Source organism: Zingiber officinale, chromosome 4A, assembly GCF_018446385.1.
Source record: "Zingiber officinale cultivar Zhangliang chromosome 4A, Zo_v1.1, whole genome shotgun sequence".
Taxonomy (NCBI): domain Eukaryota; kingdom Viridiplantae; phylum Streptophyta; class Magnoliopsida; order Zingiberales; family Zingiberaceae; genus Zingiber; species Zingiber officinale.
In genome coordinates, this window is record NC_055992.1 from 123270998 (window position 1) to 123298756 (window position 27759).

Below are 27759 nucleotides of genomic sequence, written 5' to 3' on the forward strand. Positions count from 1 at the left end.
CAACTCATCCGTCAATGAACAAGCTAACATGCACATTCTTCAAAGATCGTTAGTCGGGAGAAGGAGAGGACTTGAAATGCACTTCAAAAGAGACTTAGAATGACACCGGGGAGAGATTTCAACAGATACTCCAATGCTCAAGTTAGAGTTTGGTTAAGGTATGAGGCTTAGAGGAGGAAAAAGGAGAAAAAAAAAAATAAGAGCTTGGTGAAAACTAAGAAAGTCCCCTCCCCTTTACACTTTCATTGTTAGAAGAGCTTCTGCGCGTCAGACGGTGCATTGTGTTCTCCTTCAGCATCCTCGTATGAGCCAATGAGAGGATAAAATCCGACCACTATTAGTTATCTCCTCATTCACCAAATGTCACTCGTTTGAAAGAGGACTTTTAGGAGACCAGATCTAATCATTCATCTGGTGCCACGTGTTCTAGAATATTCATGGAGAAACGGTCTCATTGAGGATATGATTTTGTTGCCTCCTTATCTGCATGTCCCTCATGTGCTTTCAGTAGGCCATGTAAGGTATGGGCTCGATCCAAGCATAGATGAGGAAATGAGGCTGACGCAGAATGACCTTGAAAATAGACGAAGTAGAGGTCAAAGTAGGAAAGATGTCGACAACTAAGGCTAAGGCAAGGGATACAAGCGACTAACGACCGAGGTTGAGGCATGGATGATGTTGAAATCTGAGGTTGAGGCATGGATGATGTCGGTGATCAAAGCCTAGTCAGGGGAGATATCTGGATCTGAGACTGATCTGATGTTGGCGATTGAGACTTAGATAGGGGAGATGTTTAGATCTAAGGCTAAGCTGAGGGCGATGTCAAGATCTAAAATTGAGCTGAAGGAGGATGTCGGTGACTGAGACCGTCACTGGGGAGATGTCATCGATCGAAACCAAGATACGGATAATATCGAGATCTGAGGCTGAGCCAAGGAGGATGTCAACAATTAAGGCCAAGATAGAGGATATGTATGAATCTGAAGCTGAGCCGAGGACGATATCAGGATCTAAGGTTGAGATAGGATGATGTCGACAATTGAGGTCGAGACATAATAGTTGACTTGTCCTTGATCAAAATCGAATTTGTTCCTGTCCGAAAGCGAAGAAGATGAAAAACTGGGGATGTGGCGAGAAGTTTGATGAGGCAAAGTGTTGGATCGTTGCGGGCGGCTAGAAGGGGGTTAAATAGTCTGCAAAAAAATAAAAGCAAAACCCTTCTCGACTTTTCTTAAACTAACACTTGTATAAAATATAACAGCAGTAAATTAAAACAGAAAAGAAGAGGCACGCAGGGATTTACTTGGTTACAACTGGGGAGGTTGTTAATTCATGGAAGATGTCACACTAGTATCTCCTTTAGGCGGAGGGACATCTTACAACGATGAAAGCGCAAAAAGAAAGAAGCTAAACTCTAAAATAAGCACACAAGTTGGAATTATAATTCTTGAGTTGTTAAAAAACTTTTGGACCAAGGTTGTATTTATAGTCTTGGTCGGGGCGCCCCGAAGTGTTCCGAGCATCCTGAGGAGATAAACTTTATCCCCAACGCACAGATCTCGGTTTGACCGAGATCTGGATAAACTTTCGATCCGTGCGCCCGGAAGGGTTCCGGACGCCCCAGACTGTTCCGGACGGCTCGGCTGGGAAAGTCAACCCCGTTGACGTTTTCAACCCGGGTCTTCTTCTCCGGCTCCGTTCGCCTCAGTCTGAGTCTTCCGCTCGCTTGGGTGATCTCTACCATCCGGAATAGAGCTCACCTGAATCCAACTTCTGGTCTTCTCGAACTGGCTTCCACTCCGGCTTCTCGTCCCTCAGAATCGTCGCGTGCTTCCTCTCGTCCGCCAACGTACTTATCCGCAGTCTTCGTCCCTCGATCGCACCCCGTGCCGACCTTCTCACTAGCTGCGTCTCTTGCTCCTCGAGTAGTCTTCCGTTCTGGCTTCTCGTCCCTTGGAACCACCACACGCTTCCTTCTCGTCCGCCAGTGTACTCTTCCGCAGTGCCTCGTTCCTCAGACGCACCGCGTGCCATCCTTCTCGCTAGCTTCGTCTTCCGCTCGAGTCTCTGTGCTCCTAAGCTCCTGCACACTTAGACGCAAAGTTAAAAATCGACAGAACCTAATTAACTTGTTGATTACACCAAAACAACCTTGGGGTTCGAACACAAAGACCCCACACGATCCTGCAAGACAGAAGCATTAGTGCAGGGCCGGGAAGGGGTTCCCGACGTTAGTCATTCGATGTTCAAATCAATTTTTGGTGATGTAGAGAATAATAAAAATGTTATAACAAAAGTGTGTAGAGTAATAAAGTTGCGCATACCTTTTCCTGTATATAGGAACCCCCTTTTATAGTGTCACTGTAGTGATTGCACACTTGTCCCAAAATATGCGTACGTTTTGCAAAGTGTCCTTTGAAAAGACAAGTCAAAAAGTGTCCTTGACACTTTTACTTAAGGGAGCATGAATATCTTTGATGTAACAGTCTGGAAGCTTCTACCGTACGATTTGCCTGCGGAACATGTTGGATCGAGTCGCGCGTGAGAGGGGGGATGAATCACATGGTTTTGAAAAACTTGTTCTTTTCGGTATTAAAAACAAAGTGCGTAATGAAAATACAAACAGAAACAGAAAAGTAAAAGAAAGTAAAAGATATGAACACAAGCTGTTTTACTTGGTTTGGAGCATTCGATGACTTCTACTCCAAGACTCAGGCCCCGCGGACCTATCGATAAGTAATTCACTAAAAGCCTCTTCCGAAACCACCAGAAAAAGGGATCGAGTCCAAAAGAATCAGAAAAGTGTAACAAACTATACTTTCCATTTGTAAGCATTAAGAACAGAAATTAAATTATGTTAGCAAACACTTTCGTAGGCGGTCTACTTGAGTTCGGTGTTTGGATGGGTTCTCGATGGCAGTCGGACAACAACAGGAAACCGGAGCAATCGGAAAGCCAAATCGGGCACGTAGGAGCTCGTGTAGAAGTTGATGTTGAATGAAGAGGTTGAATGCTCTTTTACAGAGGGTGGAAGGCATCTTCCATAGTCTTGAAGGCACCTTCAATCCCTAAATTTGATCCCAATAAATTCGGCTCTTATCGACGACAAATTCTGAATTTTATCCATTGGAAGACATCTTTTATAGCCTTGAAGGCGCCTTCCATGAACAGTACGAAGGTACCTTCCAATGCTTGAAGGCGCCTTGGGTATTGTTCATCCGAGGCTTTTTTGCTCCTTTTGCCCTGCAAATTAAGTTAGTCCAACACGACAATATCTAACCTGCAAAACAAAGTTAACACAACAATAATATAATCAATTTATAACTTAGACCCTGTTCTCTAGACCAGGATCTAGTCAGGGTCTCAATTTAGGTTTCCAAAATAGACCTAAATTAGATCGACTCCTACTGTCTCCTCAATCAAAACATGTCCTCACTCAGTCACTCTCTTCCAGTAACTTATCTTTACTTACCGTGTGTCAAGTTACCTCCTTTACGTCAATCTGACCCACCAGGTCTTTCTGCTGGAATCGCATATACAAACTTCGCCACTCGAGAATCACACATCCTGATCTCATGCCCGAATCGCACATCTTGACTTTCTCCTGTCGGAATCTCATATCTAGACTTTGCCAATCGGGAATCGCACATCCCGACTGGATTTCTTGTCTGGTGTCAGGTCCTCTTGACTCGTCAAGTTAGTCAACGTTGCACACTCAATAACAAAGATAGATCACAAACACATCTAACTTTAACCTACTTGTCATTCATTAAATTCAGGTTTAATCATTGGTGTCAAATGTGTTGGGACCTTGATGCTCGCTAGAGGGAGGTGAATATCGTCTCACCCAAAACGTCGCTTCCTATAATGGTTAGTGTGCATAGCGGAAATACAAGACAAACACTAACAAAAGAAGACAAACCTAACACGTTGTTTAACGTGGTTTGGAGATGAAGCTCCTACTCCATGATTGTTCGTAAGATGGATGATCCTGATCCGTTGTTGGATGATGTAGGAGATCGGTAGTCGGCTAGAATGGTGGTTGGATAGCTAGGTCACCCCCAAACTCAATCGTTTCTTTACAAGGTGTTAGAGCGCAAGCGGAATATACTAAAACAATGAAAGCAAACAAGAAGGAATACAAACGCTAACACAAATCCTTTATGTGGTTCGGAGATTACTTGCTCCTACTCCACGACGTGTCCTTGAGGTGGACGAACCCTTGATCCTTCGATGGATCAATCCCTGAAAATCTCTGGCTAGATCTTACTCTTTCTCGGTGGAGTACAACCTCTCACAAAGCTCTCTTCCTCTTACAAGATAGAACTTAGGTTTGGAGAGGAAGAGTGGACTTAGAAGCTTTGGGCAAAGACTTAAGAGTTATTCAACAAGCATGAGTTACCTCCTTCATGCCCCGAAGCTTCCTATAAATAAAAGGAGATAGTTGATCAACAAATCAACTCATCTCGGCACCAGTCAACTGACACTTCCATCAGTCAATTGGTGCTACCGTGGGAGATAGCCAACGGCTACTTCGTAATGCCAACGGTTTGCCAACGGCTATTTATCAGTCAACTGGTAAAAGTACCAGTTGGCTGGTCACCGCTAGCTGAGCGAACAAAATGCTTCTGTTCGCTCCCAATTGACTACAACTTAGAGCAGTCGACTGGCCCAGTTACATACTCACACTCATCCTCTCCGGAATCACCCTTGAAGCCCTCTTCCTCTGCCTTCGTCCCTCATATGAACTCGAGCCCGCAGCTCCTCTCCGTGCCATCCTTACGTTGCCTTGAAGTCCACTTTCTTCGGCTTCACTCCGTTTCTCCTCGTCCTCGGTCCCTCGGATGCACCATCCTTCACCGATTTTATGGACCCAAGCCATAGAATGAGCTTCCTAAGCTTAGCCATACCAAGCTCCTCATGTGTGTTTCACCAAGTCCTGCATGACTCAAACATATATCAAAACAATATGAAAGTCTAACTTAAACTCTTTGACACACACATCAAAACCATGATCGTATCGATCAAACTTAGGTCGATTGCACCAATAGATGACTCCTCGTAAAACCTCCGGCTAGCTCGAGTAGCTCCTTGTGGATGGATAAACCTCGCCACAAACTCGCACAAGCTATTGATCACTCAAGAAGACCTTTGAGACTCTAATAGGAGTTAACCACCTCTATTTTCGTCAACCTTGGCCAAGCACCCCGAGCTATACTAAATAGAGCTCGAGAGGAAAACCTAGTTGTGTTTCCCACCACCAGTCAATTGGTCATAAGTGAAATTCGACCATTACAAGTCAACGGTCGGCTACTAGTCGACTGATGTTTTCATCAATTGACTGCTACAGTAACGCTACAGTACTGCTACGGTAACTATGTAGTACTGCCACAGTGCATAATGAAATTATACCCTGAGACAATCTTTTATGCACTCGCCCTTGCCTGTACAACCTAGACCTAGCCTTCTAGTCTCCTCCATCAACCTTGCGTCCCTTGGATGTCTCCCCATCCTTCACGCCTTACCTTCTGAAGCTTCTATTAGCCTTGCCATCATTGTCGGGTCTTCATTGCCAAAAGCCACGCTCCGGGACTTCTTCCTTTACAAAGTCACACTTGGACTTACATTGCCAAGACTACATACTTGGACTTACACCGCCAAAACTCACCCTTGGACTTTCCTCCTTTGCCAAGATCACCCTTGGACTTTTCTTGTTGTATCTGTATCCTGCACACTCAATATATATCAAATACAACAATAAATCTAATTTAAACCTTTACACAAACATCAAAACCTAGGGTACCCAGATTGCTCCAACAAAATGTACCAACAACATGCTTTGTTAGTGGCACAAACTTCCAAAAGAGTGAGGAGATATATGGGTGGGTCTCACAGTAGATCGACTAGTGCCTGCTCGGTCGAGACATGCTCCGCTAGGTTGTGCTGCACCAAGCAATTTCCCTTAGCTTTTCCATTATCAGAGGGTTGCCTCTCATCCGGATAGGCACGCAGCTGCTCGGCCTTGACTCTATGTTGTCCTCTTAGCTTTGCTTGCCCGTTCGAACATGTCGTCCATCTAACCATAATTGGCTCGTTTGGCCGATCTTTGGCCAGCGTCTCTTTTACTTTAACCTCTACATCAGTCGATTTACCTTTCTTTAGCCTATCCCTGGTGGAGCTTTTCTTTATCACCAGACTGGATGTGATTCTCATCCGAATTAGATTTGAATTCGTTTGGCTTACATTTGATATTATCTTTGATTAGAGACTTGCTTTTCCCACCTCCCTGACATTTTTCCCTTCCCAATCTCAGCTTAAAATTTATTTTTATACCCTTTTATCAGTTTTATTTTTTTATCAGTTAGCATTATAAAAAATAAAAAAAAAACAAAAAAAATTTATCAGTTTAATTTTTTTGAATATTTTTTTATTATATATTTGTATTTTTTTAATAGTAGATTATATATATATATATATATATATATATATATATATATGAAATTAATAAAAATATATATATTTTTTAAAATTAAATCAAAATAAAAAACAAAATTGATTAAATCTAAAATAAAAAAATTATATATAAAAAAATTTGATGAAAAAATCATAAATAAAATTGTTTAAAAAAATTAAATTGAAAAAAAAAAGAGGTATAAAGTCCATTTGAAAGGTAGGGTATTGTCAGGCAGGGGGAGAAGCAATTAGAGTCGGATCCTTTGTCTCTAATTTTTTCTGTCCCTGTATCTCACTCGTCACCTCCAGTCCACTATTGGTGGCCTTCAGCCGCCGCCCCAACCATAACTATAGTTTAGGGGAAAGGTAAACTCAGGGAGGTCACCATCGGCACGATCGACGTTGGAATCTGACTAAATCTGAACAGGGACTCAGATCGATGATAGAGGAAAATCTGCTCAGGTTCGGTCGGATTTCGGTGTCGATCGCGCCGATGGCAACCCCCTGCGTTCACCTTCCCCCATGTAGTTTTGATAGGGACGATGACCGGAGACCGCCGACGATGGGTTGGGTTGACAAGTAAGACATAGGAATATGTGATACTGGGGACAGAGGATTCAATCTCTTGTAATCTTTTATTTTTTTATATTAGATTTTAGGAATTATTATTTGTAAACATTTTAAAAGTATAAACATAGATAAAAAATTATTGATGAAAAATAAATATAGATCAAAATAAAAATTATAAAAGATAAAAAAAAAATTGATGAAAAATAAGAAAAAAATATTAAAAAATAAAACTAAAGACAAAGTAAAATTAAATTGAAAAAAATAGAAGTTAAGGAACTAAAATAAAATAATTTTTTATTTTTAAAAAAGAGGGGTAAAAAGATCATTTAAAAAGGGAAAGAGAGGAGGGGTATTGTCATAGGGTGGAAAAAGCAATTTACCTTTGATTAACCGTTCAACATGATTTTTAACGTTAATCAGTCTTTCCTTTCTATTCTACATTTCATTATGCGTATCTTTCTCTGTTACCCACCTCCCATTGCACTGATATAGCCATTTCTATTTCAGTTTCAATCTCGAAAGTTCGATAAGTGCTATACTAAGATTTCAAATGGTTTCACTGTCAGTGCAAGAATATAGTTTGTGGTGTAGCTGGATATAAAAATTTAAAGGAAGGAGAAGAAACTGGCAGCCATGAGACCGTGCAGCCGACGGTCTCTTCGGATGGGTTAGTAGCTAGCACATGAATTATGATAGGTTAGTGGTTAGCACATGAAGTATTGTCATAATGAAATCTGAGATTCGATTTTTGGTAAAGTCGAGGTAAATACTTCTTTTATGTGCTAGTCATTATTTCAAAGGCTAATAGCCGTCCGTGATTTATCTCCTCCGTGTTAACCTTGAAACGGACTGACGGAGACATTAGGAGCGAACATATTCGTCTTTTGCCACAAGGTCTACAGCTGACGGATTAAAGTCGTCGTCGTTTACCGCCGGTATATTGTCCGGTATGTACTCATCGTCCCCTCTCTTTGCTTTTGGATCAATGTGAATCTCACGTCACGTCCTTCTCACCTCAATTATAAGATATCCGTATAATAATTCGGCATCGCGACGCTAATCATCCCTGTGGTCCACTGCGCAGAGCTACCGTAGCAGTAGAAGTTGGCCGCCCACCACGTAATGAGATACCACGCTGCATACTTCGCCGCTGCCGTCGAAATCAGATTTTGATAGAGAAAAGGATCGTTTTTATTCGTGATTTCAGCTTCTGCGTGCCCCTTCGTCAATGGAGGAGCAGTGATGTCACGAGCTCCCACGGGTCATCGAGATTTGGGGATCATAACAAAGTGGCGGATTCATCGTCAAGGACCACTTCCTGAAGACGTTGTTTTTTTTCTTCCATGGCATGATGGCAAACGCTGGACGTGACTCACCGTTCCAGTCCACCACCGCAGCCTCTTCGCCTGAGTCAACAAGTGGAACTTGGAAACGCTGACAAATTACTCCTTGTCCCATTTCGTGCCGTGGTTGTGATTCCCAGTAGTTACTTCACACGTTGTGCTTGCTCGCAAGGGCAAATAGAAAAGAAGGCGAAAAGAGCGAAAAGCGCGCTGTTTCGTGTCGTTTACAGCTTCGCTGCTTCCTTCCTTTGCATTTTTAAGCAAAGCAGCGGTGCAGTGCAGCGAAGCGAAGCGGATTTGGGTAGCAGAGGAGATACTGATATACTCTTGGCAATGGGGAAGCAGTCGCTGGACGCGGTGGAGGCGGAGGCGGCTAAGATTGCGAGGCCTCCGCTTCCGGCGGCCACGGGGGAGGCGCTGCTGCTGCCGCCGCTCAACTTCGCGATGGTGGACTACGGCGTCTACCGGTCGGGCTTCCCGGACTCCGCCAACTTCCGTTTCCTCCGCTCGCTTCACCTTCGCTCTGTCCTGTGCGCATCGATTTCCTTTAGTCTTGCGGTGAAAATAAAAAAAAAATAATAATAAAATAAAAAAAAATCGATTCTTTGATTGCAAAAAGCGTCCGTTTTTCTTGTTTGCTCGCGGTGGATTGATCATTGACGCCGTGCAGGTGCCTTTGCCCGGAGCCGTACCCGGAGGAAAACCTAAACTTCCTTAGGGCTAACGGAATTAAGCTCTTCCAGATCGGGATTGAAGGGTGCAAGGTTCGTTGCCAATGCTTCCCTGTTCCTGGTTCCTCTAGTTCGTCTTCACTGTTTTGGATGCACTTCTAGTGTTTGATTAATTGCCACCGACATAACCTAAATCATTTATTCTTGTGCACAGTCATTTACTTGATGGTGGCTCGGTCTATCTTTGATCTTTTTGATGACAGCAACTCTTTCTATAGTATGTTATCCTTGTTTACTCCTTAATTGCTTAGGCTGATGATACTGTTCGTGAAAGTGCAAGATAGCTTAGTCGGTAAAGGCTTTCGTGATTGTTCACAGAGTCTTCGAGTAGAATTCCATCTTTACCTGTTAAATGTATAAGAACTATAAGCTAACCGCTTGACAACGCTCGAGTTTACTGCTTTCTTGATATCTAACATTAAAATTTATGCTTCATCATTCAAGCTAGGTGATCAACTTATTCTTTCCATGCTCCTCTCAGTTTGTATCTTTATGTTGATTAGTTGAACTATTTTGCATATGCTTTTTGATTAACAATTTGGATCTCTTTCAATCTTGTTCATGGGTTCAGCAATTGTGAGTATGAAAGTCACTAGCACAATTCTATTAACACTACCTTGTCTGAGGTGTAAGTTCTGATTTCTGAAGTTTGTAATTCTCCTTTAAAGTCTATATGCATTTCCCTCTATTCTGAAAATGGGGGATTTTGACCGTATAAGAAATGGATATTTGATTGATACAAGAGTTGCAACAGTTAAGAGTGATCATCTCTTAAGCATAAGCATCTAAGTTGAAACATTCTCATGTCTCAGTTCAGAAGACTAAATGATAACATCGCATTTGCAGGAGCCTTTTGTCAACATTCCAGAAGAAACAATTCGTGAAGCTCTCAAAGTCGTTCTCAGTAATTTGTTCAAACCAATTTCCCTTATTCTAGCACATATACGATTCGACTTTATTTGTCTAACCGTTTGGAACGTTAAACATTGTAGATGTGGGAAACCACCCTCTTCTTATTCATTGCAAACGAGGAAAGGTAAGAGTCATCTTATTTTCAACTACTTCCTATGTATTGCTTGAAACATAGCCATGGATTATCTAACTACTCAATCATTCTGCGTGTGTGTAGCATCGAACTGGCTGTCTCGTAGGATGCCTAAGAAAACTCCAGAGGTGGTGCCTTGCCTCAATTTTTGACGAGTACCTCCGCTTTGCTGCGGCTAAAGCTAGAATTTCCGATCAAATGTTTATGGAGCGCTTTGATATCTCAAGCTTGAGACACTTGCAGGCTTCATTTTCAGGATGCTGAGACTTCATGTTTTCTTTTGCAAACGAGATTGGGTTAGTTCTTCACGACACGAAAACGAGAATGTTTTCTTTCTCAGCTCTTATTCTGTAGGTAAATATGATCGAAACCGTTGCTAGTGGTACCATTTTTGAGGTCCCTTGTATGTGTTTACCTCAGAGGTGCAATTCCACTTTACTGATTGGAAGAATATTATCTTGTCTCATTAATTGTTGTGATGATTCAGGGAGTGCTAATCAAGCTTACTTTTCTTACATCTTGATCAATGAAATGTCGAAAAATCAGGACAAAAACTCAACTCTTATGATGTCTTGGATATTCAACCGATCCTTCGGTCAACTGTTCACTCAGTCCAATCTTGTTAATTCAAATGGAATACAAGTCTTATGTTTGGTGATTAGTCTAGTGATTCCTTTGTCATGATAATTCCTATTCTAACTTACCGGCTAAATTCCTTAATGGTTGTTCTAGCTGGTTGGCTCGACTAAGTTTAATTGGCCATTAACGCGAACTTGATTGAGCTGATTGGGTGTCATGTTAGGCCAATTGATCAACTAACTTTTGGGCATGAGCAAAGCCAAAGGATGATTGACAATTTATTAAGTAAGCTTGATTAATTGAGTGAGATAGACTAATCGAGTCAATGATTGAGTTACATGTTGAAATGGATGAATTGGTTGAGTAAACTTGAGGGTTGAGCGAACAAGATGGGCTAGATGAATTGAGTAAACTTAACTGAGTTAAGTTAGGCGAGTCGAATAAGCTGGACGAGCAAAGTGACTTCCAGGACTAACAAGGGGCTCGCGGCTACAGCTAGGTTAATAATAAAATCGAACCGATCAGATTTTATCACAAAAACCAAATGGATAAAAAATCAATTAATTCGATGGATTACTAATTTAATTTTAGAGTTTAACGTTTAACCGTCGATTGATATTGTATATTAATTGATTGTTATTGGACAACTGAGTCGAGAATCAAATTTTAAAGTTTTTTTTTTTTGAACACAGATCAACCAACATTAGTCGACTGCTTATCACATGTATAGTTGCTGGTTCGATTTAACTAATTTAAAAAAAATAAAAAAAACTGAAGGAATCAAGTTTTTTTTTTTAAAAAAAAATGAATTTTAACTTTGGTCGATTAATTCAATTTAACATATTCTTTACCCACACTTACTCACAGCTATTGATGCTTTCGTTTGCATTCACTAAGTGCCAAGCAACTCAAATGCTTTATATCCCCTTTCTTCTTCAGCGTCGCCCTCAAGGAACCAGAATCATACAGACAGATTGCTTCTTCTCAGCGGAGAAAGGAGTCTCTGATTGGAACCGGCAACTCAGTAATTAGACTACTTTAATTCTGCCGAAAAGATTCAAAGCCAGCTTTGTTTTTTACCTCCATCATCGTCAACACAATTTTATGCATATTCGTCCCGGGACACGGTGTGATAGTAAAAAGTAGGATGAACTCTCATGCAATGAAATAGGACTCAAAAATTAGTCGGTTAAAAAATTAAATAATTAAATTAATCGATTTGAAAAGTTAAATAGCTGAATTTAAAAAAAACACACACACATATTATGTGCAAATTCAAAATTAATTTTTAAAAATATTTAATTTCTTAAAAATTTAAATTCTAATCTTTTTGTTATTCTTTTGAATACTTCCATGTGAAAGATGATTTGCGTTTAGACTCCATCATCTAGAAATGTTCCTTCCTATCGAGTAAAGGAAGAAAGAAGAAAAAAAGAAAGAAAGAAGTCAGGAGAATCAGAGAAAGAGAACACTTACTTTTTACTTTTTCTTTTTTTAGTTTTTTCTGTTCCATCCATCTTTTTCTGCATTGATCCGATCAGATAAATTCCCAGTCTTTTCCATCCCCCGCCTTTGAATCAATTTTACAAGAAAATTGATTCAAGAAATAATTACAAAAAAAATTCTCAAAAAAAAAGCCTTTAAAAAAAACAAATAATTCTGATATCTCCTTCCTTATTCGTAGACACTTTCATTTATTAGAAGATTTGCTTCCTCCAGGATCCGCTGTCTCTTCCGGACCCGACACGGCATTCTCCGCCACTGAGTGGTCGATCTGCCGTTTCGGCGGAAACGCGATACGCGAGTGCGTCGGATTCGGGGGCGGGATCCGAGAGAGTTGGGCCGCGTGCCTCGGCTGGGACAGCGGATCCTGCGGGCGGGGCGGTCGATGGATTCGCGCGGGACTTTGCGGTAATCTTCGCTTAATGACGTGGTCTTAATCGAGATTAATAACCCACTCCGCGATTAAAAGCTTCGGCGACAGCGACGTTCTTCTCCTCCGAGCCGATTTGGAATCGAATATTTTGAATCAAGCAGGCCAAAGATTTCTCGATCGGTAGATCTATAAATTGAGGGAGAGCTTCTCCCTCGCCCTCCGATCACCCGCTTCCAATTCTCGGGCTTCGAGGTGGAAATCGGCGATCTGAGTTGGGGTTTCGAATAGCGAGGAGTTGATTTGTCTTTGGCCGTCGGTTCTGATCTCGGTGCAGTAGGAAAGCGCCTTGAATTATCCGGTCACCAACGTGATGACCGGCGATAGGGCAAACTCCCCCTCCGACTCTCGGTGCAATGCCTCGCCTGAGGACCGCGAAGGTTAGTTTTTGGTTCCTTTCCGTTTTGGTTCTTTTTAGGGGAAAGCTTTTTTATATATATAGATAAAGGGGGAAGGCTAGTTGCCCACGTGAAATCTGGTTAGAGATGATGTGATACTTGATTTTCGTTGGATCGGTGTGTACAAATTTGATGGCCTTGTTTTCGGGTGCAGAGCCAATGAAGAATTTTAAGATTGAGGGGGACGAGAAGGACGACGCCGATGGTCGTCCGAATCCCTACCCTCAGCACCCTGGAGAACCTGATTGCAAGTACTACTTGAGGACCGGCTCTTGTAGTTATGGAAGCAAGTGCAAGTATAATCATCCTTCTTCCACAGAACAGGTGATAGCAATCAAAAACCTTCTTTACCAATCAATAGTAAGTTAATTCGATAATATGTGATTATTTTTTGTTGCAGGAAAGTAAGAATAGTGATGAGCTGCCCCAAAGGGAGGATCGACCTGACTGCCAGGTTCTTATCTGTGCAATTCTAATAAAAAGTTTTGTTTTTTTTTTAATTTCAACTTGTGAGTTATAAGACATCTGTTTCGTTTGTCAAGTTGTTTAGTTCTTATCATAACAGTAAAACTACTAGGAGATGAGAACACGCACGCATGCACAAAAAAGATGGTTAGCTTCTTTATTGCATGCCTGTCATGTAATTTTCATGCACTTGGTTTATGAAATTTGCAGTAGTTCCCCCATTTGCTAAATTGCAATTATTTGGACTGGAACCGCAATGTGATTGCACAAACACATATCATATTCTCTTCATTCACACACAAGCACAATGGTTTGCATATATATATGTAATTTCATATACTTTGTCTATGGCGTACACAGTAATTCCTCATTTACTAAATTACAATTCCTTGGACTTGGAATTGAATTTGATTTCTTCTGCAAACATATTATTTGCTTCATTCTTACACACCTGAGTTGGTTTCCATATTCATTACATATATCTGCCGATTAATTTCATGTGCTCAGTTTTCAAAATTCATTGGATTGGAATTGAATGTGATGCTTCAAACACATTATATTTGATAATTTTAAAATCATAACTATGAGTTTATGGTTGCTGGTTATGGATTCCATGTCTAGAAGAACATTCATTTTGATTAGATGCATCTTCAAAAAATTGATATTTGATGAATAATCATAAGAAATTCTTATGGTAGTAGATAATTATCCTCCTAGTACTTAATTATGGCCCTGGAACTGATTTTTAATTGATGAGACAGACCAAATGGTAGAGTTCTCTAGATACGATCAATTTCAAACACCAAAATCAAGCACAAAAGAATTGGAAATGAAGAAAAATCTGTCTGTAGAGGAGCAAGTTCTTGATATCATTTAATCTTATACACTCTCTTTTGTTTTAAAAAGAAGCATTTTTTCAAAGTAAATTTTGTCTAAAAATTTGAAGAAAAACTGTTTAGATCATACAAGTTGTCTTTGATTTAGCAGACCATTTTATTTCCCCTCTTGATGAACCAAGTGGATTTAGGGGTTTTCAGAGACTGATGCTGAATCAATTTCATCCTTTTTTCCTTTTCTGTTATTGGTGCATCAGATAGAATATGGTTTCTTTTTTCCATTTCTGTATTTTCATTTGTTTTTTTGAATTTGCTCTTGTAGTTTTTCCTCAAAACTGGGTTTTGCAAATATGGTACAACCTGCAAGTATCATCATCCAAAAGACAAGCATGCAATCCAGATACCTCCCTTGAATTCTTTCGGACTGCCACTTCGCAAGGTAGTAACATCTTTTTATTGTGGCTCTAGATTTTGAAATTGACAGATTAATGTTTCTGAACCTTCGGTTTTGTCATTATCAAATTAACTTGAGTTTAGTTAATTGACTAATGAACTTATGTGCTGTATTTTATCTGATTTAACAGGATATGGAGTCATGTTCTTACTTCTTGAAAACCGGATCTTGTAAATTTGGAATGGCATGCAAGTATGATCACCCTCAGCTTAACAATATTGGAGCCATATTTCCTGGGTCAGGGCCTTCAGTCTACGGCTATTCTGGATACTCTGCAACTACAGGAGGTCTACATTTGGCTGGTGGATATTCTGCATGGCTTACATCATGGAATCCTTATGTGACTAATTCTTATATCGAAGGATTTCCAGCTTACAGTTCGCATGTGCTTCCAACTAACCAAACCACCATGCCTATCCAGCAGGGTTGGTGCACATATGTGGTTAGCACCTAGTTTATGGAATTACTAGACTTACATCCACTGGTCTTAAATCTCACTATAAATTGGAATTTGAGTGCTTAATATTTGAGACTTAAAGCATCCATATCTATCTCTTTGATTTTGAATAAATTTTCTTTTTATTAATTTATGTTGTGACTAGTCTATCATGGTTTAACTTGATTTAGAGATTCCTTACCCTTGTAACTTTACCAGTTTGTGCATAGAGCTTTAATGACAATATTCAGATTCAGTATATTTGCTTGATCACAAATTTCCAATTACATTGTGTTCATGTCAGGTTTCTGTTTGCAGTGTTATTTTGCCTAGTCCTCTAGTAAATATGGTATTTCCTTTAAATAGACTTATACAAGATGTATATTTGTTTACCCAAGCCTACAAATTGTGGTGTACAAAGACAGAAAATTCACGTGTGATTTATAGGTAGCGGTATCCTCATTCACAATTGATTGTGACTTCATGCACACTAAATAAGAAGGCGTACTGACGTTTCAAGCAACTCAGTACTAATACTGAGGATAAATTAATTTTCATATATGCTTGTGTCTACCATGAAGTCATATGTCATTTTCCATCTTCCTTTTCCTTTTGTTTGCTGCAGTATCATCCTGTCGTCGTTAACTTTCTCATCATAGTATGATATTAACACTTAACCATGTGCACCATGTCAAACAGGCACCCAGCACTATAACTGTTTCCTCTATGAGCAGCCTTGGGAATAATCAAGCAAAGCCAGGTTCGAGCACTGATGGTATCTTTCCAGAGAGACCTGATGAACCAGATTGCCAATATTACTTGAAGACTGGGACTTGCATGTATGGTAGTTCTTGTAAATATAATCACCCTAACGGAGCAACCCAAGTGGCTAACTGCATCATTGGACCCTATGGGCTGCCTCTTAGACCAGTAATTCTTCTTCAGAATTGTGCTATTTATTTATGTTCTATTTGAGAAACTGAACAATTTCCTTGTTTAAATGCATGTACGTATCAATCATTCGTAAAGGATTCTCCTAAATGCAAACACTATGCTACTTATGGAAATTGCAAATATGGTGCTACATGCAAATTCGATCATCCGATTATAGCCATGTACTCACTGCCAGGAGCATCAGAACCATATCCTTTCAGAGATGGTAGAGGGATTACATGGAACGCATCAAACAATTCATCCCTTAGGGTCCTGAAAGGACTTGATCAGCTCAATGATTCTACAGTTGCCAGTGGAGAGCAGAATGTGAACAATAATGAGCATGACGGTCGATCTTCAGCACTAACTTCTCCAAACCATCCTGCTCCTAATTCTGACTCCTCATGGAACCAATCCGATGAGGGTTAGCTTATCGCTTGCCTGAAGAATGAGAACTGTGCTATCTCTGAATGATAAATTTTTGGTCTGTTTGACTCTATACCCCCGCACAGACAAGTAACTGGTGATGATTCAGTGTTTCTTGAATATGGATCTGCTGTAAGGAGGATAACAAATTATTCAGAAAATTTTGAAGTGTGTATTTTCGGAACCGAGCCATTTTATACTCCCATTGCAACTGGAACGAAAACTTGACAATGAAACTCTTTATGTAGCTTTAGGCAAAAAAAAAAAAAAAAAAGTGTGCTTGTTAATATCCAGCATATCTGATATTTCAAATTTGATTTGTGAAGATGCAGAGATTGAAGCTCCTCCAGGATGCAGTAATTGACTGTACAAGTTCCTAGAAGGTACTACTAGTTCTATATTTTGACTACTTAACACAAGGAACTCAACTAGTTGAGAGGTGTCACCCTGATTCTCACGTTAAGTTACACAAAAAAGAAATGTGTTGACAAAGTCATTTAAGTATTCAAAGCCAAAGCAATTCATAAGGAAAGGAAAGAAATTCTGCCAAAGTTTGATCCCTTCACAGATTCAAACACTATCAACAGCTTAGGCCAAGCTTGGTCTTGGTGGGGAAACCACAGTTAAACATCATCATCACTCTGATACATATATAGACTAGTGATTCTTTAGACTACGAGACCATGGAAGAACATGATTTTGACTTCCACAACCCTAGGAATCATCCAATGGACTCTTCATGTAAGAAATGGAATGATTGACTGATTGTTCAATGCCCAAATGCAATTGAGTTACTAACCTAAATGTTAAGAACTTATTCAGTGGAGTGGTACCAAGTTTGGGATAAAATAGATGTTCTATTTATATGTTTATATCGAGAGATTATTCAATTTTCTATTTGATAAATGATATCGAAGTCCATGATATTAGAGCCTTATTTTGAACTTCGAAGTAAAAAAAAAAATACAAAGTTCGAAAATAATACATTTAAAAGAGGCAAAACCCGGCGATGCTAAACATTCAATGGAAAATATAGGGACTGAGTTGATATTTTTTAAACTATCCTAAGCGGAGTGAAAATATTAATAAACTTAAAAGAGGCAAAGTGAAAAATTGTTCGAGCTTATGACCGAACGCGTGATTGGCTGATTGCACGCTACTCGAGTCTGTTTGACTCGCTCAATTCCAATTCCAACTCCAACTCCTCGGTCGCAATGGCCTTCCCGTTTAAAATCCAACCCATGGCTCCGCTTTCAGCTCTAAAATCTGATAATTGGCCCGAGAATCAACCACCCTCCTTCCGGCCGCCGCTTCGGGGTTTTACGCCTCCGTGCATGGGTCAATCAGCATCCTCCCGCCTCCTCACCCTCTCCCAATCTAGAGACTTCACCAACGACCTTCCCGACGAGTGTTTAGCCCTCGTCTTCGGCTCCCTCACCGCCGCCGACCGCCGAACCTGCTCCCTCGTCTGCCGTCGATGGCTCCTCATCGAGGCCAGCTGCCGCGCCCGCCTCTCCCTCCACGCTCGCCCTTCGCTCCTCCAGGCCGTGCCCCCGCTCTTTGCCCGCTTCGATGCCGTCTCCAAGCTCTCCCTCCGCTGCAGCCGCCGCACCGCGAGCGTCGGCGACGAGGCCCTGGCGCTCATCGCTTCACGCTGCCCCCGTCTGGTCAGCCTCAAGCTCCGCTCTTGCCGTGACATCACGGACGCCGGCATGGACGCCGTCGCCCGTCACTGCCCGGACCTCCGGAAGCTCTCCGTCGGCTGCTGCTGCTTCGGCGCCAACGGCATCGACGTGGTTCTCCGCGGCTGCCTCCTCCTCGAGGAGCTCTCCGTCAAGCACCTCCGCAGCCTCCACGACTCCACGGCCATCTCCGGCCCCATCGCCGGAGTTACATCGCTCCGCACCGTGTGCCTCAAGGATCTATATAATGCCCAGTGTTTCGCGCCGCTCATCGCCAGCTCCCCCAAACTCAAGACGCTAAAGCTCATCCGCTGCTCCGGTGACTGGGACCCTCTCCTGGAAGCCATGGCCGGCAAGGTGCCCGGCTTCGCGGAGCTCCACCTCGAGCGGCTGCAGGTGAGCGACCGCGGCCTCATCGCTCTATCAGCTCGCGTCGACCTCGAGTTCCTCCGCCTCGTGAAGACGCCGGAATGCACCGACGCCGGCGTCGCCGCTGTGGCCGAATGCTCCCCCCGCCTCCGCAAGCTCCACGTCGATGGATGGAAGGCGGACCGCATCGGCGACGACGGCCTCGCCGCCGTGGCCCGACGCTGCGTCGGCCTCCAAGAGCTCGTCCTCGTCGGGGTCAATCCCTCGATCCGGAGCTTGGAGCTCGTGGCGACCAACTGCGGCTCCCTCGAACGCCTTGCGCTCTGCGGCAGCGACACCGTCGGGGATGCCGAGATCGCCTGCGTCGCCGCCAAGTGCACTTCGCTGAAGAAGCTCTGCATCAAAGGGTGCCCTGTTTCCGACCAAGGCATGGAATCCTTCGTCAGCGGATGCCCCAACCTGCTCAAAGTGAAGGTGAAGCGGTGCCCCGGAGTTACGCCAGAGTGCGCGGAGCGGCTGATGGCTAGCCGGAGCGGCCAGCTGTCGATGAACGTAGAGCCCGTCGACGAGGGACCGGACGACGAGCAGAGGATCGTCGCCGCTATCGACGAAGTTGAAATCCAGGAGAGCAACAGCGGCGGCCGCGGTATCGAGCAGGCGGTAGCGACCGCCGGCTTGATTACGACGAGCTGGAAAAGGAGATGCGCGACGATGAAGATGCTGTCGGGGCTCATCGCAGCTAGGAGGAACGTGGTCGCCTTCGCCACCCGGAAATGGTCGTCGCAGGGGAGGACCATTCTAAGCCTAGTCAACGCTGAACATCAACACGGTCGTTGACTTTTTCTCCGCGGCCTACAAGCACGGAGCCCATCTTGAGATTTAAATTGTGACTTTGACTTCATCGAAGAATTGGTCTTTAATTTGAACAAATGTTTTGGCCATTCTCTTTGTTCAACCTCGATGACTTTTTCTTCTTAATAGTTTTCATTATCGATTGGTTGAAAGATCCAATCATGCAAATAGGACATTTATGAATGTTTGACTATCCGCGCTAGGCCTTGTAAATGAAATACATACAAATAAAAGAAAATTGTTAATAAAAAGAAATAAATGGTCGAAATTGAAAGAAGATTCTGAACTTTTACGCATACCACTAAATATTTTCGAATATTTTTCATTTTTTTTCTTCATTCTTTCGTGATTTTCCTAGTGGATTTTCATGTTTATGCACGTTTGGAAGCTGAAATTGTTGTACTCATGATTAGCTAATGGTTTATGTTTAATATGGCTTCTTGCAAGTGTTGTGAGATAATAAGTCTTGGATCGTTTTGCTAACCTAAAGCTGTTGTGTTAAGGTCCCAAATTTGAGGTTTGTGAGCTCTTATGATTCATCTAATTTTGAAAGTGAACGATCGAGTCTTAGAATCGTCCATCAAATAAATTCAAAACATATAAATGGATCTTAATAGGAAGTCCAACGTCACCAATAGTTCAAATTCTAAGGACGTTATGAAAGAATAAGGCTTTTAAGAAATATAGTGAAGAAGGGAAACATTGACTATTGAAGACTGTTTTTTTTTTTTTGTCCAAGTATCCAATTTGTACCAATTAATCTTTGAGGTGTACCCACTCTCCGCACATAAAGTAATATAGAGAAGCACATGTGACTCTTGATGCCCAAGCATCACTAGTAGTTAGAATATCACAAACATTTAATAAGTCCAATGTGAAAATCGAATCTTCATTGCCTCTGACCACTGCACCATACCTTAGGAGCATCTTAAAAAAAACAAAAACAAAAAATGATCATGTTATGAAAATTTTTCATCAACTATTAAAATAAATCAACAAATAATCCTGACAAACGACCTAACTTTACAAATAATTCAAACTCCTCATGTGTTTATATCTTGGGTGACACTCGTTGCGTAAGAAATCTGTCCCATCACTTACTACCGTACAATAGCAAATTTTTTTTTTTTGACAAAAGGGAGGAGGATATCTCTTTTAAAGAACTAAGGACATCTTAAATGCAAAATTACGAAGAGCTTTATAAAATGAAAAAATTGTAATCATTGTGACATGAAGTTTGAGGTTTTTATTTTAAAAGCCGTGAAATTTTAAACATCCTTTTTCTCTTGAAATTAGTAAATACGAATCAGACAACTCTAAATATAGGCGTGTGAAAAAAAAATTATAGGAAGATTTTTTTTTCATAATAGAAAGAATAGTAGATTTTTATATTTTTATTGTGGCATTGATATACGCTTCAATAATAATTAAAAAATGAGAAATGATACGCTGCTCGAATATGCCTCTCGAATTTGGATCTCGAATGACGTGGCTTCCTGCATGGAAAGTGACACGTCAAAGACTTTCCACTTTGTTTTTTTTCTCTCCCTGCTCGGCTCGAATTTTCTCTCCACCTCTTGCCTTGCCCTAACGTTTTCTCTCCGCCTCTTGCCCTAACATTTTCTCGCTGCCTCCTTGCCGTCTCTCTTTCCCTCCGCCTCTTGCTGTCGCGTTTTCCCTCCGGCTCCTTACCCTAAATCTCTCCGCTCTCCGTTCTCTGCTCTCAGCTCTCGGCGCTCGGCGGACTTGGCTCCTTCCTTTCTCTCAGCCTCTCCCCTGCCCTAAATCTCCCCTGAATCCAGATACAATGTTGTTTTCCTTAGCTGGTTTTTGTCCAAATCAACTTTATGCTATTCGGACTTTAACGTTGCTCGGTTTCCTGCTGTTTAGCTGCTCGCCTCTCCCTGTTTTTTCTGCTCGTAAAAGGACTTTTTTGTTCAACTTAAGCAAAGTGATAAACTTAGAGCAGTGTGCATTAATCCTTCCTCTATATTCTCGAAGCAGTATCCTTGAGTCTGAGAAAATATTAAAGTGGATCAGTGCAAATTTTTTTATAGGCCCTCTAATAGTACCCGCTAACTTGATTGTTTCATTGTAATATGACTTATATAATATAGATATCTTTACCTTTTTGTTTCCTTATATTTTTCAAGCAATTTCAATATCTTCAAACCTCCGAGGCTTAGCATTGGAATCTCAGACTCAAGTTATTCAAGGAAAATCTTAGATTACCTATAACATCCTATTAATCTTATCTACAACAAAAGTAACATAGCTGGGTTTTTTGGCTACAAGCTATTTAAACCACTGAAATATCATTTAAGAATCTCCATTCTTTGCTAGATGCTTGCATTCAGGATTCAGTCTGAATCCATAATCACTTTCTTGGTGATGGCAAGCCTTAGTAGATGCTTGTATGTTCTTATTTCTTTTCTGGATGTTTTCTATTTTTTAAGCAAATAAATGTAGTTGAATACTTACCTGCCTTCCATTTTTGAATAAATGTAGGTGAAAAATAATCATGGAACAAGGAAAAAGTGATTCAAATGAGGTAAATGATAACAACGACCATGTGAGCACAAACCTATCTCCATCTAGTTTAAATGAAGTCATGATTCCTAAGATTGGAATGACTTTTATATCTGAAGATGAAGTTCGTAATTTTTATAAATCATATGCTCAGAATGTTGGTTTTGGTATTTCCAAATTAGGTGGTAAAAAGGGAGATGATGGAAAGCAAAAATATTTTTGTTTTGGATGTGCCAAAAGTGGTAAAACAGTATCTCAAGCCAAAAATGCTTTGTACCCTAGGCCTTCTACTAAGACAAATTACAAAGCTAAGATTAATGTTGTTATTCGGAATGATGATAACTTTGTGATAAATAGTGTATCTCTTGAACATAATCACGTCTTGAGCCCGGGAAAGTCACGACATTTTAGATGTAATAAATTATTGGATTCAACTACAAAGAGGAAACTTGAATTAAATGATCAAGCAGGAATTACTTTAAGTAAAAGTTTTCATTCATTGGTAGTTGAGGCTGGAGGCTATGAGAATTTGACGTTTGATGAGAGAAAGTGTAGGAATTATATTTCAGAAGCTAGAAGGTTGAGGTTAGGGGATGGAGATGCTGAAGCCTTGAGTAATTATTTTTGTCGCATGCAAAGTCGGAACTCTAACTTCTTTTATGTGCTTGATTTAGATGAAGAGTCTCGAATAAGAAATGTTTTTTGGGCAGATGCAAGATGTAGGGCTGCATATCATTACTTTTCTGATGTTGTGACTTTTGATACAACTTATTTGACTAATAGTTATGATATGCCATTTGCTCCTTTTGTTGGGGTGAATCATCATGGTCAATCCATTTTGCTTGGTTGTGGATTATTATCAAGTGAAGATTCAGAAACATTCATATGGTTGTTCAAATCTTGGCTGACATGTATGCTTGGGCGTGCTCCAAAGGCCATAATCACAGACCAGTGTCGTGCCATGGCAATTGCTATTGAAGAGATATTTCCGAATTCTCATCATCGTTTGTGTCTTTGGCATATAATGAAAAAATTACCAGCAAAATTAGGTGGGCATGCTCAATATAAGCTGATAAAGAAACAATTGAAGAATATTGTTTACAACTCACTTACTATTGATGAATGTGATGCAAATTGGATGAAAATGATTGAGGTTTTTAATTTAGAGAACAATGACTGGTTGAAATCTTTGTATGAACAGCGGAATAGATGGATACCTGTGTATGTCAAAGATAAGTTTTGGGCAGGTATGTCCACCTCCCAAAGGAGTGAAAGTATGAATGCTTTTTTTGATGAATATGTTCATTCGAAAACTTCTTTGAAGCAATTTGTTGAACAGTTTGATAATGCTCTGAAGAAGAAGATTGAAAAAGAAAAAAATTTGGATTTTGGTTCTTTTAATTCTATGATACCAGTAATTTCTGGTTATCCTATTGAAAGACAATTTCAAAGTTTCTACACTAACAACTTATTTAAGTTGTTCCAAGATGAGATAAGAGGGTTGATGTTTTGCAATACCTCACTAGTGAGGCAAGAAGGGGTTGCTTTTATATTTGAAGTGGTAGAAACTTTGTTGGGAAAAAATGGAGACCCTATAAGAGATGCTTCCTTCAGGGTAGATTATACTGAGTTAGATTGTCAAGTTAAGTGTCTATGCCATCTTTTTGAATTTCGGGGAATTTTATGTAGGCATGTGATCTCTGTGTTGATACGAATGAAGGTGATTGAGGTTCCTATGAATTATATTATGGATCGATGGCGCAAAGATATTAAACGTGGTTATCAAAGTATCACTGACATTTATGATGAATATGTTTGTGATGGAGAAAGACATCGGTATAATATTCTCACTCCATTGATACAAGAGGTTCAACAACTTGGGGCAAATAATGACGACAGTTGTTCTGTTTTGGTGGAAATCTTGAAAGATGCGAAGGAAAAATTGATTGATATTCAAATAGATCATTCAAGAGCGCACCAATTGAAAGAAACATCTACATCAAGTTCAAAAACAATACACTCTCCATTAAAAGTAAGATCTCGAGGTCGTTCACCCACAAAGAGGAAACAATCTAAGATTGAACAAATTATGAAGAAATCAGTTGCAAAGGCCAGAAGAAAGGTATGATTTATTATGTTTTAAGCCATAGAGGATTATTGTTCGGTACCTATGAGATAACTTTTGCTTTATATACTTCTTTGTAGCCAAATATCTCTATTTACTATTTTATGGCTCTTTGTTGAATACAATGTTAGGTCATTCATTCTGCGACAACCAGCCAATCAACAACATAATGATGACGACGACAATCATTCAATTTTTTCTGTTCTCAGAAACCAAGAGCTAGTGACCAGAGAGAGAGGTACATCTGGGCAAATGTCAGTATCAAAACACATTATTTAATGTCAGTTTCAATAACTAATCGACATTCTAATTGTCATCATGCAGATTGATATTTTGTGATGCGTGTTCAGGCTTTTGGCGTGGCCATAGATTCGAGTTCAGGCTTGTCAGGGGCTAAGAAGACAGTCTATATGATGCTTGTTTCTTGTGTTTCAAACCTTGTTCAATTCTGTGTGATGGTTAATTGTAGCTATGGATGGCATTTTGTAGTTGAACTGATGACAAATCTGTATCTGTGTTTGCAAAGAAGTTTCATGAAAATTTCTGGTTTTTTCACTGCTACAAATAGAGATGGTTCGCCTTAATTTGTAGGATGGTTCGCTGTTTGCTGCAAAAAAGTGAACATTTGTTAGTTCTGTCACTCTTTTTTTTTTTTTTTAAATCTATTATTTTTTAAAAATAATGATATTGAATATTGAGGTGTATTTATTGTTCTTTGATTTAGTAGAAAATCCTTGTTTGCATTTCCAATGTGCATTTTTCTCATGATATATGGTTATTTTTTTGTTTTTTTTTTTTAAAAATGAAACTTGTTCTGACAGTGCTTATTTTGCGGCATGGCTGTTGCAAGAGATATTCAAGGAAAGAAGAATCGTGTTGTAACAATCATAAGTAATTTGACAACAATGGCTGGTCAGGTCTATGAGGCAATGAGCAATGCTGGATATCTTGACTCTAACATGATAGTGATTTTAAATGATAGTAGGCATTCTTTACATCCTATGAGGCAATGAGCAATGCTGGAATGAAAGAACCTGAGTTCTGTATAGTCTGTTTTGGAAATGTTAATGTTCATTTACCTTAAAATTTTTCTTGACAGAACTTCAAATAGGTGAAGTTGCTTTGATATGTGGGTTTTTTTTTCATATGTTTTATTGCCTCCATTCTTGACTGCTCCAATGGTTTTGTTTCTTAACTACTGCATGTGTCTTGCCTCGATTGTTGACCATTCCAATATTTGTGTCCTGAACTACAGTGTGTTTTAGAGCTCTATTATTTGGTATGCATTATCGTCTCTGCATTTTACCTATATTACATTGTGTTTTATCATGTTTGTCGATACCAGGGAATAACAAAAAGGATCGGTAAAGCAGTGCATGAATTGGCAGCCAAAGTTGATGAGTACACACGGGGTATGATGGGCCCTCTTGGAGCTACTCTCTTTGAAGACCTTGGACTTTACTACATTGGACCAGTGCGCAGACACTTATATTTGATGATCTAGTTTGTGTACTTAATGAAGTGGCATCATTAGATTCAACTGGTCCTGTGCTAGTACATGTCATCACAGAGGATGAGAAGGACTCAGAATTTACCGAGGAGGGTAAGATGATTGAATCCTTGGCTACTGTAGCTTGTGGCAGAGCAAGGTCTCTGTGCCACTAATCAAATTTGATGTAACAATGTGTATGCATTTATGTATATTCATTCATAAATTGGAAATGTATACCTTACTGTACTGAAGATTTCCTAAGCGATCAATGTACTCTCACATTGATGCCAAACTGGTACCCCAAAATCATTCTCTTTAGTACCAGATCGTATGTCTATCAAAAGCAGCCTCGGGACATTCAATGATGTTCTTGTGGAAGCTTTAGTAGCAGAAGCAAAAAGGGACAAATCAATTGTAGTGGTCCATTCTGGCACTGGACTTGATCCATCTATTAAGTTCAACTACAAAATTTTCTGGTTTGTTGTATCTTATATCCAACTAAATAAGTCCCGAAAGAAGAAAAAAGCAGAATAAAATCATTACAAATTATCAAACGATTATATAACATGTTCTGCATTATCGATCTTAACTAAAAACAAATTATCCTATCACATTACAGCACCAACATTACTCAACGCTAATTAACAAGACCGAACTAACAAAGTAATAAGGTATACAGCCAAAAGAGTTAAATTCACTATAACTAATATCCAGACCACTGATGGTACATTCCAATTTCCTAGATTATGCCCACGAGAAGCAATGTATTCACTTCCTAACCTTGACTCTATTCTTCCTAACCTTCCACGACATATGTCACTTCTGTCTTCATTAGACAAAGTATCGGCTACGACCCACTTTTGCCAGCCATGTTGCGCACATCCATAATACCTCCTTCCGAGATTTTTGTTCGATCTAGAAACACATACCAATGTTCTTCGTCCGCAATCTCTACATGGTACATGTTCAAATTTTGCGTCGTCGATAGAGCTGTAACTTGATGATGCCATCTTTTAACAACCTATTCAGCAAACAAGAATTACTTAGATTCAAATATTTTTTAATGCTCATAGATTGTATGCTAAATCAATGGAAAATAGGAAATAAGCCATTTTGCGTTATTGTATAAATCAACAATAAATACTACATAAATTATCTCATTTTGATAATAACCACTAAGTAAAACAAAAACTTATTGCTTTCATCAGTTTTTCCTTGTGATGGAGATTCTTGCTCTGTACATTCATTAGCATGCAGTCTCAGAACCTAATTTACAAGATACGAAAAATATTGACTGAATAAACTATGAAGGAAAATACTTATTTGACTAAATGTTGTAGGATATTATGCATTTTTCAGACCTTTCCAAGGCTTTCTAAGGTATTTGAGAAACGGAGGGCATAATACATAGCACAACAATGCAACCTTTGAAAATCAACAAGAAGGTCATTGTTTGTCAGCATGGAATCAGGTTTGGGAATATGAATGACCTGAAGGTATTATGACATAGATTTATATCAAAACTCTAGTTAAAGTCTTAACTTGCCATCATACTGAATCCGGAAAGTGAGACAAGATGTCACCCAAGATAAAAACAAGGTCTATGGATAGAAAAATCAATATTGATAATTAAAACAACTACCCTAATAAACAACCCCTTAGTCACAAGCCGTAGCAACATAGCCCCAAAAGATCAACTCCAAGGCTCAGATGGAACTTCTTGAAGCATCCAATAGGATGCTCCATCACAGATTTTGGACTGCTCACGTCCAATTTAGTATCAAATCTGATTATTGTAAGCTAAAAGAACCCATATGTTGCCTGAATATATAATTCAAGTTGTCTAGGGCTAAAGACACTAGCACTCCTCCAACCCAAAAAATGACAATAGGCTTGCCATCACCAAGAAAGTGATTATGGACTCAGACTGAATCCTGAATGCAAGCATCTAGCAAAGAATGGAGATTCTTAAATGATATTTCAGTGGTTTAAATAGCTTGTAGCCAAAAAACCCAGCTATGTTACTTTTGTTGTAGCCAAAAAAACCTATCCAAAAATTTGCACTGAAACAATCAAGTCATATTACAATGAAACAATCAAGTTAACGG

At 40.1% G+C, this 27759-nt stretch overlaps 4 protein-coding genes across 4 annotated transcripts; all 4 read left to right on the forward strand.

Annotated features, from left to right (window-relative positions):
* The first annotated feature begins 8078 nt into the window (after nt 1-8078).
* LOC121970903 (tyrosine-protein phosphatase DSP1-like) lies at nt 8079-10657 on the forward strand. Its single transcript, XM_042521902.1, has 5 exons — nt 8079-8896; nt 9037-9130; nt 9944-10001; nt 10090-10133; nt 10227-10657. The coding sequence occupies exons 1-5, from the start codon at nt 8700-8702 to the stop codon at nt 10404-10406; spliced, it is 573 nt and encodes a 190-aa protein (XP_042377836.1). The 5' UTR covers nt 8079-8699; the 3' UTR covers nt 10407-10657.
* Nucleotides 10658-12679: 2022 nt separating this feature from the next.
* On the forward strand, nt 12680-17062 carry LOC121970902 (zinc finger CCCH domain-containing protein 5-like). Its single transcript, XM_042521901.1, has 7 exons — nt 12680-13034; nt 13207-13376; nt 13453-13506; nt 14676-14792; nt 14938-15249; nt 15943-16173; nt 16273-17062. Exons 1-7 carry the CDS (start codon nt 12968-12970, stop codon nt 16603-16605), a joined length of 1284 nt encoding a protein of 427 aa, XP_042377835.1. The 5' UTR covers nt 12680-12967; the 3' UTR covers nt 16606-17062.
* Nucleotides 17063-17633: 571 nt separating this feature from the next.
* On the forward strand, nt 17634-19700 carry LOC121970901 (F-box protein At1g47056-like). Its single transcript, XM_042521899.1, has one exon. It carries the CDS (start codon nt 17817-17819, stop codon nt 19488-19490), a length of 1674 nt encoding a protein of 557 aa, XP_042377833.1. The 5' UTR covers nt 17634-17816; the 3' UTR covers nt 19491-19700.
* A 2326-nt stretch (nt 19701-22026) lies between these two features.
* On the forward strand, nt 22027-25824 carry LOC121972731 (protein FAR1-RELATED SEQUENCE 6-like). The gene is made up of 5 exons (XM_042524374.1): nt 22027-24156; nt 24510-24617; nt 24981-25124; nt 25505-25571; nt 25682-25824. Exons 1-5 carry the CDS (start codon nt 22027-22029, stop codon nt 25822-25824), a joined length of 2592 nt encoding a protein of 863 aa, XP_042380308.1.
* The last annotated feature ends 1935 nt before the right edge of the window (nt 25825-27759 follow it).